General features: G+C 43.1%; 1 protein-coding gene across 1 annotated transcript; it reads left to right on the plus strand.

Moving 5' to 3' along the window:
- Nucleotides 1–4,014: 4,014 nt before the first annotated feature.
- Nucleotides 4,015–11,190, plus strand: YWHAH (tyrosine 3-monooxygenase/tryptophan 5-monooxygenase activation protein eta). The gene is made up of 2 exons (XM_015643974.1): nt 4,015–4,351; nt 9,768–11,190. Exons 1-2 carry the CDS (start codon nt 4,265–4,267, stop codon nt 10,422–10,424), a joined length of 744 nt encoding a protein of 247 aa, XP_015499460.1. The 5' UTR covers nt 4,015–4,264; the 3' UTR covers nt 10,425–11,190.
- Nucleotides 11,191–12,758: the final 1,568 nt, after the last annotated feature.

A 12,758-nucleotide genomic window follows, 5' to 3' on the forward strand; every position in this document is an offset into this window, starting at 1 on the left:
TAGCTCATGAGGAGTTAAAGCTGCTTTCAATTAGCTACTGTGCTCTCGCCACTTAAAGGAACCCCCACAACTGAGCATGCTTGACAACCCCCTGTGCATATCCCTGAATCATTCTGGCAAGGAAAAACTGCCATCATCTTTTATTCAGACATAGTGCTGTTTCCTCACTGGACTCTGAAATGAGTAGGTGCTGGAAGATAGCACATTTTGCCAGGGAGTTCTGAGGGTTTATCAGCTTGTATCTGCACAGAATTTTGAACATGCAAAAGGCTATTATGTGTGAATGCTGAATGGTATTAAATACACTGCAGTGATCCCAAATAGATTTCGGGGTACAGACCTACCCTTTCCATGAGGGAGAGAGAGCTTTGCAGCTTTTGTGCAGTCAGTACCCTTCTGTTTTAAAGTTCTTCCCATGTAGGTTCATAGATTCACAATGTACTTCACCACAATTCATGGCATGAACCCTGTTGCTGCTGCTGAGCAGCACTCAGGCAGTGTCATCTTTCTTCATTCTAGGATTTACCCTTGAGTTATGAGGGAGGTTCTGTGAGAGTGATTCAAGATTAATATGAAATTGAAATATGACAAAGAGTAGAATATTTTCACACACTGTGACAGCCTAGAGGCTTGTTAAACTGTGGTGTATGGTTTGGCTAGAAATATGTCACTGAAATTACAGTCCCTTGTGGTTTGGGAGAGAATCATCACACCACAGCTACACCCACTGCTATCTCATGCTCTGATCTTGTCGTTGGTTACACCACCTATCCTCCTGATGCACACTTATCTCACTTTACTGGGGAAATGTGCTGCTAGAATTCTAACAATAAAAATTACAGATAGTCCTAAGCCTCTGGAAGAATCTGTTCTTACAGCACTATCTGAGCATCATGCCCTGTGTAAAGACCAGTCACAAGTATGTCCAAAATCAGATGGTAACAAATTCCATCTCTCTTCCACAGTTGTCTCTACTTCATTTGCTGTGATGTGGAAGCTGGTTAACCTCCCCCACCAGTGGGTGGTTTCTCTTCTCTCTCTCTGTTTTTCAGTATCTTTTCCCCAAGACTTTCATCATTTAGCAGTTCCCTAAATAAAACATTTCCTTGCTGCAGAAAGGAGAGGGAAGACCATTTTCTCCAGGGATCAGGAGGATGTTAGTGGCAGGGACTTTGTAGCAGGACTGCTGTAGTTCCATGAGTCTCAGAAAGAGTGACACAAAATGTGTGTGCTCCCTCAGCACTTCCAGGACCAGAAGAGGGGAGGTTTTTCCACCGTGGGGAAAGCCTGGGAATGGCACACAGTGGTTTCCTTGTGTTGTTGCCTCTTCACCAGTGTCCTTGCAGCTGAACCTCAGCACTGAGGAGACACCCTCTGAGCCTGCTGTGGTGTCCCCAGTGCCCCTGTGTGAGCAAGCACTGAACTGGGATGGCATTTCAGCAGGAAGCTATTTATGGAACATGGGTGCTGTCCAATAATCAGATATGCCTGTGGAGCAGAGCCACTGCCTTAGGTCATAGTGCAATTTTCAGTGCCATAAATTTCTCCATCTACAAGTTCTTGCTGGGTGTGGTCACTTTGCGAACAATTCTCAGTTCTGCCTCGTGAGAGCAGTATTCCTGAGTTTTGTGGGGAATCACGGAGTGATGCCTGGCATCCAAGCTCAGCAGGGGAACCACAGTCAGGCACTGCTTGCACCCCATTCAGCACTCTAATAAAAGGCCTGCTGATTTTTCCATTTCCTTTCCATTTTTGTTTTAAGGCATTGTGACTCGTAAGTACTGTAGTATATTATAAAACTCATTGTGTAAGCTCTAATTTCTGTTTATTTGTACCTCTGTGGATCTGTGGAGCCACTACTGAGGATGAAGCTCCAGGGCACTGGGCACTGTATGCACAGGAGAATGTAGGTACTCTCCTGAGACCTTGGCTGTGAAAAGCAATCTCTTCCCTTTCCTTAGGTTACAGTCAAACTGTGGAAATGCTGCACACAACCTTGCCTTATTTTAGCACATTTTCTTGCAACTGTTGAATTTAGGTGTGTATCTGGTTTTAGAGCTGTGAGGTTACAGGGGACCTTGTGGATTCAAGGTTACAAATTTTTGAGATGCTTTAGATGAGAAATAGCTGTTTTACAGAAGCCTCAATTAAGAAAACCAAAGCATTTAATGAGAATGTTTTGTGCACGTGTAGATATATCCACATATATTTGGCAGATTAATTCAGATTGGTTCAGTGGGTGAATAACTCGTTTTAAAAATACTTTGTAATCCATTTCCTTGGGGAGTCTGAAGCTGCTGTACAAGACTAGAAAGCTTCTGGTAAACTCTGCATATTTTCAGAGCTGTTGGAATGCTTTGCAAACTGACTAATCTCTACTGAGAAATTATACAAGCTGCAAAGGTTCCCAGCTGAAGTGGTCAAGGAGGATTGGCACATCTCTCACTTGGGCTCTCTTGCCTAAGGGTCAGATACATTAAAATCTGTATTTTTACATGGAATCATGTATTTTCAAAATCACGTCCTTGCTGTCCACAACTAAACATTTATTCTAAGGTAAAACCAATACAAGTTTTAAAATGATTACAATAATAAATTGAACTGATGCTTGGGATCTGTTAAAGTTTTAGATGTGACTGCATTCTCTTAGAAACAGTGAAAACAAAATCCCATTAGGGAAAAGCCCCATTTGTCTTGCTGGGATGTGTGCACAGTGGTGGATGTGCTTCACACTACTGCAAAGGGGTGTTTCCAGAACATTCTGGCAATCAGTTTATAACTTGCTGTAATTTTTATCTTTCATACCTTATTACATATAACTAGAGTTTATTCCTATTTCTCATATTTATGTCTTTTAACAAGACAGCAGTATTAATCTAATGCCTTTTAAATCCGCAGCATTTATTTTAAATGGCATTAGGTTTTAATGCACAAAAGCCAGCAGCATTAGAGTTAAGGCTAAAAACTTTTGTCCGACACAAGGGACTGACTCATTGGAAGTAGTGCGAGAGTACCGAGGGCAGTGGGAGAGCATCGGGAAGAGTGAAGCAGCCTTGGGTCTGCCTTCGGGGTGTATGAGCTTTCTTTCCTTGTCTTGGGGGCGAGGACACATGTGAGCTGAAATCGCCACGGGTGCTGTGGTCAGCGGCGCTGGTGCTGAACTGGCTGCTGCTGAGCAAACCTTTCACTCAGCTCATCAGCAGCTCCCCATGCCTTAAGTGCTGGCCAGGGCTGAATAGAAAAAGTTAATTTATGATTTACTGTAAGAGATGAGTAACGTGGCTCCCGGCATTTCTGTGGACACCGCCAGCAGTTTGTTGTTGGTGCACGGTTCCTACCTTGAGATGATTTTTATGTAAGAATAGTAGTCTGTCAATTTATGAAAGAGGAGCCTGACTATTACACATTAAAATACGTAGTAAAAAATTTAATTTAGCTGCATCTCTTAGGCAAGGCAGTAGAATTGGTCCGTGGTACCACCCCCACAACCCGGGCTGTTTCAAAGCAGCCGGGATGGAAGATACACTTATTTCCCCGAAAGAGGCACAACCGTGCCACTACTGCAAGACAGAGCTGGCAGGCTGCGGCCGCACAAAGCAGCCCTGCTGCTGGGCAGGGTCGCACACGTGAGCGCGGAGCGTGGTCACCCCGAGCGTGGCCACCCAGCCGCGGCCCGCCAGCGCCTCTGCCGAGGCCAGGCCGGGCCGGGCGGGCGGGCGGGCGGGCGAGGCGGTGCCGGTGTCCCAGACGGTGCTGGTGTCCAGGCGGTGCCGGTGTCCCAGGCGGTGTCGCGCCCCGTCCCGTCCCGCAGTGCCCGCGCCCCCGCCCGCCCGCACCTTTGCAGCAGGAAAATGCAGCACTCCCAGCGCGCACGCGCGGCCCGCGGCGGCGCCCCGCGCCGGCTATTTATAGCAAGTGACGTCACCTAGAAATAGAGCGCGGGGGAGCGGCGCCCCCTCCCCTCCCCTGCAGCACCGCGGCTCCGCCCCCTCGTTGCCTTCCCGGCGCGCAGGCGCGGGCGGCGGCAGCAGCGCGAGGCTCCGAGCCGCACACGCCGCGGTCGGTCCGGGAGCGCGGCCGGCGGGCGAGGCAGCGGCGGTCAGCCCGGCACAGCCCAGCCCGGCACAGCCCAGCCCGGCGGGCGGCTCCGCTTACGGTTCCTGCTCCCGCCACCCGTGCGCGGTAAGCCGCACATCCCCGCCCGCCTTCCGCTCTCGCTCAGGGGCGCGCAGAGCCCAGCCCGGCAGCCACCACGGAAGCGGCCATGGGGGACCGAGAGCAGCTGCTGCAGAGAGCCCGCCTGGCCGAGCAGGCGGAGAGATACGATGACATGGCCTCGGCCATGAAGTCGGTGAGTGGGGCCGGGAGCGTGGCGGCCGTGGGGTGTACTCGGGGAGGAGTGTGTAGGGGAGTAGTGGCGGGGAAGGGAGGGAAAGGAAGTGCGGGCTGGTCCGAGGCGGGGTTGGGTCCGGGGAGGATGCGAGCCGCCGGGTCCCAGCCGGCTCGGTGAAGAAAGGAGGGCGGGAGTAGGAGCCAGACCATCCCGCCGGGACACCTCGCCGCCGTGTGGGGCGGTGCCCAGTACTACCTGCTTTCGGCAGAGACGAGACAAAGAGTAGCCGGTCCAAACCGGACTTAGCACCCGCTTTCAAAATCTGTTTCCTTCCCCCCGCATTCCCTCCGTTCCCCCGTAAGGGCTGTCTCGCAGCCCTCCCGCTCCCCGGCTGTCCCTGCCCCGGGGGTGTGGCTGTCCCCATGCCCTCCTCTCCGTCTCCCCACCGCGCCAATCGCGCTCGTAGTGCGGCCATTTGAATGCCGCCCGCCTCTGCTCGCGGCGGGAGCGCTGTGCATTCCTTCTCTGCCACGGATGGGGCCCAGCCTCGCCCACCTCCCCTCCACCCCTATGGAGGCTGCTGGGTTTCACCTTGGGGTGCCTCTCCCCTCCTGGGCGTCCTCCAGCGTTTGGGGGCGCTGGTCCTGTGGGATGGGCACTGCGGCGGGGGCTGTCTGGGGACACAGCAAGAGGAGCCCCTTCCTCTTCTAGACGTTTCTTTTGCCTCGCCGGAGAAGACACGAATAGAGGCCTCACTCACTAACATTGGTGACTTAAAGATAGTAGCTGCATCCAGGTGTGAAAGTATCCCTCGTTCCAGGAGCATTTCCCGAGCTTTAACGTTGCCTTTTTGCCTCTTCTTTGTAGGGTAACTGTTTCTCAGTGCATTCTGTACCCTGTTGAATACTGAAATGGGTTTAAACAATGTTATGTTTGCAATTTTTCTCCTTTCAGAACCAAGCAGTGAAAATTATTTGTACTGATCTGCCTGTACTGATACGTAATAAAATTGTAGAATGATCAAACCTATTACGTCTAGTCCCTTTTTTGAAAACCAAATATTCACACGATCCAAATGTTCTGGGTAATGTTAATGCCATTAGATGCTTAGCACTGGCTTTTCCATATCAGATTACAATTGGTTTGTTCTTGCTGACCTGTCCTCTGTGACTACTAAAGGCCCCAGGAGGAACTGTTTCTCTTGAGAGTGCTGCTGTTTGTAGGCATGAGATGATTTTAGTTTGAAAAAGAGCAGCTTCAAATGGAGTCCACATTTTTGTTGTATGTCACCTCCCTTTGAAATGAGGGCAGTAAAAAGACACAAATTTTGCTTCTCTTGATCACTTTTGCTATTATGTTATAATAGATATTACAATCAATCCAGTTCTAAAACAGTGAAACTTCTGAGTATCTCGATACCAGAGCCACAAGATGTTAAAAAAAGGTGTATTTACATTTCTGTCTCTAGAGTTCTTGATACATACGAAATAATAGTAACAGCTCTTCTTGCAGTTGCTAATTTTCAAAGATGAAATAGAGAACCCACTAAAATATACTGCTTGAGAAGACAATTTCTAGCTGTTGCTGGTAGAAAGCTTTATATTTCTCTAAGAACTGCAGAGCTACATTGTACATATGGTCTCTGGGAAACACAGTTGCTTTAGGAAGTGTGTAAATAAAGTACTTCCAACTAGTGTGTATGTCCAGTTGTCTTCAAACTGTTCTAATTACTATGCACATTTTCATTTTTCTGGAGCTGTGGTATTCTCACCTGGGATGCTGCTTCTCCTCACAAATAAGTTGTGTGATCATGAGCTTCTGTAATTGTGAGCTTGAGAACATACTGTGAGTGAAGAATTGAAACTTCAAAAATACAAAAAGCAATCTGAATTTAAAAGCAACAGTTCCTTTATTTTGAACTGCTCACGTACTTGCACATCTGTTGTGTAGCATCTGTTGGTTACTTGGCTTTCTCAGGTGTTCAACAAGGTAATTTCTAGAATGCTCTTTAGTGTTGAGGTTGATTTTGTAGAGCATAATCTCCTGTGGAATGCTCTGAGGGCTGTCTGTTCTCACAGCCCATACTTCTGTCTCAGTGATTGCAAATAACAGAGATAATTAAGAGAGCTTTTTATCTATGTAGGTTAATATAGAAGTAATCTTGCAATCCAGAGAATTTAGACTTGCCCAAAAGGAAGGAGATCATTCTAACTCAGATCTGTTCTCCAGGATATCTTGATTTGAAACGTTTATTTTAATTTTTTTTTAATCTCTGAATGTAACACATTGATACTTCTAAAAATATTTTAAAAGTGCTACATGAAAGTAGCGTGCTGTATAAACTGAAATCTGAACAATTCATTTCAGTTTTAAATATTACTACTCTTTACAATACAGAATATAGCCAACAGCATGGTAGTTACTTCAGAAGCATAAAGTAACAAATTACTTGTTTTAATGAAAGTATATTTGCCTGATTTTTGACTCTGACACTGGAGAAAAAAGCGTGACAAGGCTGCTGTTTCATCTGTCAGCCTAAAGCTGTAGAAACGTTTATTTGTTATTCCCATCAATTCCTTCTATAAAGAAAAAAGCCAGACCAAGTAGTAGTTGTAGCTTAAATAAAGAATTTACTGCTCAATACAAATTTTTGTTGTTGTAAACTTACATTTCATGGAAGAATTCCTGTATTTTTGCTTGTAATGTGTAAACAGGAGAGGAAAATGAAATAGTTGCTGTTACAAATTGATGGGTTTAGTTTACTAAACCCATTAATTTGTAACTATTAAAGTTACTTTAATAGAAAATACAATTGTATGTAAATGGCATTCTTCCATGGGGCATGGCATTCCCATTGCATTAAATGCTGCTCCAGGATTCCAGCTATTTCACATAAAGCTGACACGGTAGGTACAGAATTATTTCTCAACACACTGGGGAAAGATGTTTTGGGTATAAGCATGAAAGTTGATGCAACAAATGCTTCAGCATCCTGAGATTCCAGCACTGAGTACCCTTTGGTTTAGATAATTCCAGAAATCATGAAAAATTGTAGTTGTATAAGCCCTTCATTTTTTTTGGACAGTATTAATCCTAATAGGTAGTGCTTAGGGCCTCTATTGATTTATGTTGCTTTTCTAATATAGCTACATAGTGGTAAAAAATCATTTACTTTTTAAAATTGGTAACATGCGTAATGTGAGATACAGCATTTTAAAAGTAGTCATGTGAGAAATACTATGCAGTGAAATAAATTTCAGTCTTGAACTAAAAATTTGGAAACAAAACAGCTTGAGGTTCTAGTTCATTAGGCTTTATCTGTGTGTATAAATGGACTCTAAAAGTTTGGGGTGTTCTATATTTTTAGTACCTATCCCTTAATGTCTGGTTTGGGGTTAATGAACTGTGTAGGAGAGGTGAATATCTTTAATACAAGATATTTTTTATGTTAATTATAATGTAAGATATTATTTAATGTAAGCTTTTAATGTAAGCAGTGCACTCCCCTGCTGGGAGATGACTTCCTCATGGCATTTCCTGGGGTAAATGTAGCTGTAGAACCTCCAGTTCTTGGTAGAGAGCTCTGAAACCACATGATACAAGAAATTGGTCTGGTTTAAATTAATTAAACTGGTTTCTATTTGTTCCAAAATTATGGACTGCATAACTTTGTATCAGGCAAGTTTTAATAATTTAACCTGGCTTTATACTGGCCAGGTACAGTCATTTTTGCAGCATCTGGCTCAGAACTGGCTCTAGCTGAGTGATGTGCTCTGGCTGACAAAACCACTATAATGACAGGGCACTGGGCTGGGTCAGGTTATGGGTCTGCTCTCTGTTGTGGAACATTCACTCTGGAGTGTTTTCCATGTGAAAGGAGCTCAGCTTGGGGTATGGCCTGTGTGGGATCACACATGGAATTTCTGAGCTGATGGAGTACTGCCACACTCATTAACATGTGGAGTTAGGAATTCCAGGGTTACAGTCAGGATTCCTTTTAAATGCTCCCACTTCGGTCACTAAACAGCAAAAGAACTGTTATATGTTTACTGGAGAAGATTTAGGTGGGTTGTGGTGGAGATTGTTAAGGAAAATACTGTTTGGGAGCTATGATGAAGAATCTGAAGATGTCATTAGAGTTGATTCCTGTGCATTTCATCTTCTGTAGGTTGCCTCTAATTCTATTAGGACAAGCAGAGCAGTGTTTTTTGGGAGTTCAGGTTCCTGAACTGTGGAAAAGTAATTTTGGAGATAAAACTAATTAACAGTATATTTTAAGAACAAAACCTAAATTTGAAGGTCAGCTCTCTCTTACTGTAAGAGCTATAAATCACATTTTTTTTTGGATCTGGAAATAAGCACATTTGTTTTAGAAGGTTCACTGCCTACACCAGCAGTCTCAGAATAGTGTAAATATTTGTGACTCGATTGTTTGTAGTATGTAAGTATTCAGTTATGAATACTGCTGCCTGTCAAGCAGTGTAAATGTGCACATTTTTAAAAAGGAATAATTAATGATTTTAACAGTGAGTGAGGACAAATTTATTTTCACACCAAAGTACCAAATATCCTTAGAATTCTAGTGACTACTTTTAAAGCAATATGCTTAAGGTAAAAGAGTTGCATTTTTCATCCTAATTCCTTTAATTTCATGTGTATAAATTTTAAAAAATAGAACAGTTTCAAGTGACCATGAGTCTGATAGCCTAAATTAAAACATCAAGTGAAATAGGCTTAAATATACTGTATTAGAAGTATTATCCTTTTATCTCAGCTTTTTGAAGTAGCAGTTGGAAGTTGGCTGTGGCTTCATTCCTGATTTGCTGTCCTATTTCTATGCAGTTTCTTTCATGTCCTATCCCTGGAATTTGTGTGCAGCCAGTTAGCAGAAATCAGGGTAACTTTTGTATTACCCTGTCTATGAAACACTAATTCCATTTGTGCTGTGCAGAGCTTAATGACTGCAGCGCTTCCGTCTCTGCTGTCCCATGGATGCAGCAGGGGACAGGCATGAGAGAATTGCACCAGCTTCCAGTGTCAGTCCTGTGTTCCAGATTCAAGAAACTGGTGTTCTAGGTACATTTAAATTCATCACTAAGTGTGTAGTTTTATAGCAGATTTCCTAAAATCCTGAGCCTTTCTCTGTGATTGCTTCTCCATTACACAAGTCTGGCTCACTTTCATTCAGTGAATGTTCTTTGCAATAGCTTCTAAATACCCCTTCTATTCCATCAGAGCTGTGGGGATTTCTCTTTTAAGTCTTGACTGCAGAAAAATTTTAAACTTTTGATGTTACAAAATTTCTCCTGTCTAGAAGGAACTTTGGGATCTAGAAGAGATTTTGAATCTTGCACTTCATGAAGTGAAGGAAGGAAGTTTGCACACTCTTCTCTAAGGCAAACCCTTTAAATTTGCTCTTTGTCTTTGTTTTCAGGTAACTGAGCTGAATGAGCCCCTCTCAAATGAGGATAGAAACCTGCTGTCTGTAGCCTACAAGAATGTAGTCGGAGCTAGACGGTCCTCCTGGCGCGTCATCAGCAGCATAGAGCAGAAGACTATGGCAGATGGGAATGAGAAGAAGCTGGAGAAGGTTAAAGCCTATAGGGAGAAGATAGAAAAGGAGCTCGAGACAGTCTGCAATGATGTTTTGGCTCTCCTAGATAAATACTTGATCAAAAACTGCAATGACTTCCAGTATGAGAGCAAGGTCTTTTACCTGAAAATGAAGGGGGATTACTACCGCTATCTGGCAGAAGTTGCTGCTGGAGAGAAGAAGAACAGTGTGGTGGAAGCCTCAGAAGCTGCCTATAAGGAGGCTTTTGAAATCAGCAAAGAGCACATGCAGCCCACTCACCCCATTAGGCTTGGGCTGGCACTCAATTTCTCAGTGTTCTACTATGAAATCCAGAATGCCCCTGAGCAGGCCTGCCTTTTAGCCAAACAAGCCTTTGATGATGCCATAGCAGAGCTGGACACACTAAATGAGGATTCCTACAAGGACTCCACTCTCATCATGCAGTTACTTCGAGATAACCTCACTCTGTGGACGAGTGATCAGCAGGATGAAGAAGCAGGAGAGGGCAATAATTAATAAGCTTTCCTCTGATCCCTCTTTCATCCACTTGGCCATCCCCATCATCACCAATATTTCCTTGCCACAGTCACACTAAATATCTAGTGCTAAGCATATCTGTATTGTACAGCTGTTCAGATCTGCTGTCCACTTTATCAAGAAGCAGTTTCAGATGAGTCTTCATGGGCATTGATGGATTGATTGGTTTATTGGCCCTATTTATCTTAGTTGCACTTGAGCAGTGCAGAAGGAGGCAAAACATTTGCCTGTTGATTGGAAAATATGGGAAAGAATAACGGAAAGTGATTGAGGATAACTAGATTCCAGTTAAATTCTTTCTGTTTGCAATGAGCTGACAGTTCTGTTAAGCAGTACATTTTGTGCATGCAAAGTAAATTAGCCACCCCAAATTTTTTTCAGTCAATGAAAACAGTTAAGCTGATGTGAAATGACAACTCTGTTCATCAGTTTACAATAAACTGTTTGAAATGTGAGGTTTCAGTAGCAATTTGGTTTTTTTGCCTCTAACTTATGTGCACAGTTTCTTTAAATGCAGTGCATCTACCTAAGAGTTTTGATACTTGTAACCTTTTGCAGTTGTTTTGAAGAATCATGAATTTATTTTTTGTAAACTCTTTGGCTGTTTAGTTGTCTGTGTATTCTGACAACTCTATGTCAATATTTGCCCATGTTAAGATGGATGACTGGGAAGCCAGACTTCTAAATTAAATGTTTTGGAATTAAGTGAATAAAATAAAATGCTGCTTCAGGGATGTTATCTCTACGTGAGCTGTCCTGTCTTTTCTTTGGAGCAGAGATAGTTATCTAACACATCACTGGTGGGTTAAAACATATTTAATCACAAGTTAAATGAGAAGTTGACACATGCTAAACAACACAAAAACACAACATAGTGTGCTGAAAGAAGAAAAACCCAAACCCACAAAACCCAAAAGCACCTGCAGTAAACTGGAGTTTCCCAAGGTGGTATATTTAGCTGTTTCCTCAGTACAACAGTTGCTTAACAGTTGTAAAGCACATAATTTTCAATTTTTATCAATACAGAAACTTGTGTTTGATTCTGTCCACTGTAACTTCTAAGCTCTTTCTCTCAAGTACTGATCACCAAATCAGCTTTACCTGTGAATATCCCAGTAGCTATTTCATATTTCCCTGCTTCAAACAGAACCTATACTTGTTGCTAAAGACTGCCTTTCTCTATTTAGCTCACTTGAGTTTAGTCTACAATCTTAACACTGTTGTTTTTGTTTTCTCCCAACAGCTAGTGTACATGTACGTTTTTTGGTGCTGTGCACACTTCTGTCATGGTGTGCCCCAGAAGCAGGAAAAGTTAGCTGTATCCAGACTGCCACTGGCACCTGAGCTAGCACAAAGGTCATGTAAGTTCTCATTTACCAGAACAGATAGTCTTTAATGATAGAAATAATTATTACTGGTCAGAATTAGCCACAACAACTGCTCATACTTTTAAAAAGCAGTGCACTGGGTTTTTTTTTAAGTATCAGAGCTTTAGAATTTTTAATGGTAGATTTGTGTGCATTTATGTATTCTATCATCTTAGAGATAATTGTAGTGTTATTATATCAATAAAATTTGCAACAATTGAAAGAGTAACACAACATCTGAAAAAAGTGAAAATACAGGTACACACCTTCCTACTGCCCCTGTGGAACCAAGGTAAAACTTGGCCATAAGATTGCCTTCTTACATTGAAACACTGGATGGTCAATAATAATATTGACAATTGGTAGGTTTATTTCCCTGTTGATAGAAGTACCTTTTTTATTAATATTTTTCTTAATTCAAAACCCAGAGGGTCCTTTCTCATTTTAGTTTTAAGGTCTTGTGCAGACCCTTTATCACAAAACCATGAGCATTATGTAGTTTGCAAGTGAGTAAGCAGGTCTGGTATCTCTGGACTGGCAGCTGAAGGTTGGCTGCTGCCCTGGTGTGTAGGATCCAAAGTAGACACCAAAGGGAATGTGCAGAATGATGCTGTGTAGCAGTGAATTAGATTCCCAGTAGAAAAGCAGATACTTCTCCCATGTTTTCTAGCTGTCAGTGAATGAGCCAATGACATGCAGAGCGTGTTTTCATGGTTGTGTTTTGGTAGGAGTTAGTAGAGGGTTTTCTATGGAGCAACAAAAGAAATGCTCCAGTGCAATCCATATTCTTGTTTCTACTTCAGCAGCTTTTTCATTTCCTGGGCCCTGGGATTGCTAAATGCTTTTTTGTAATCCTTAATGTGATCTGGAAGAAACCAAAGCTGATGAACAGCACATTTTTATTCCAATGTTTTTCAGTAGACCACAGGATTCAGGTATTTTGTAT

Source organism: Parus major, chromosome 15, assembly GCF_001522545.3.
Source record: "Parus major isolate Abel chromosome 15, Parus_major1.1, whole genome shotgun sequence".
NCBI classification, from domain to species: Eukaryota; Metazoa; Chordata; class Aves; order Passeriformes; family Paridae; genus Parus; species Parus major.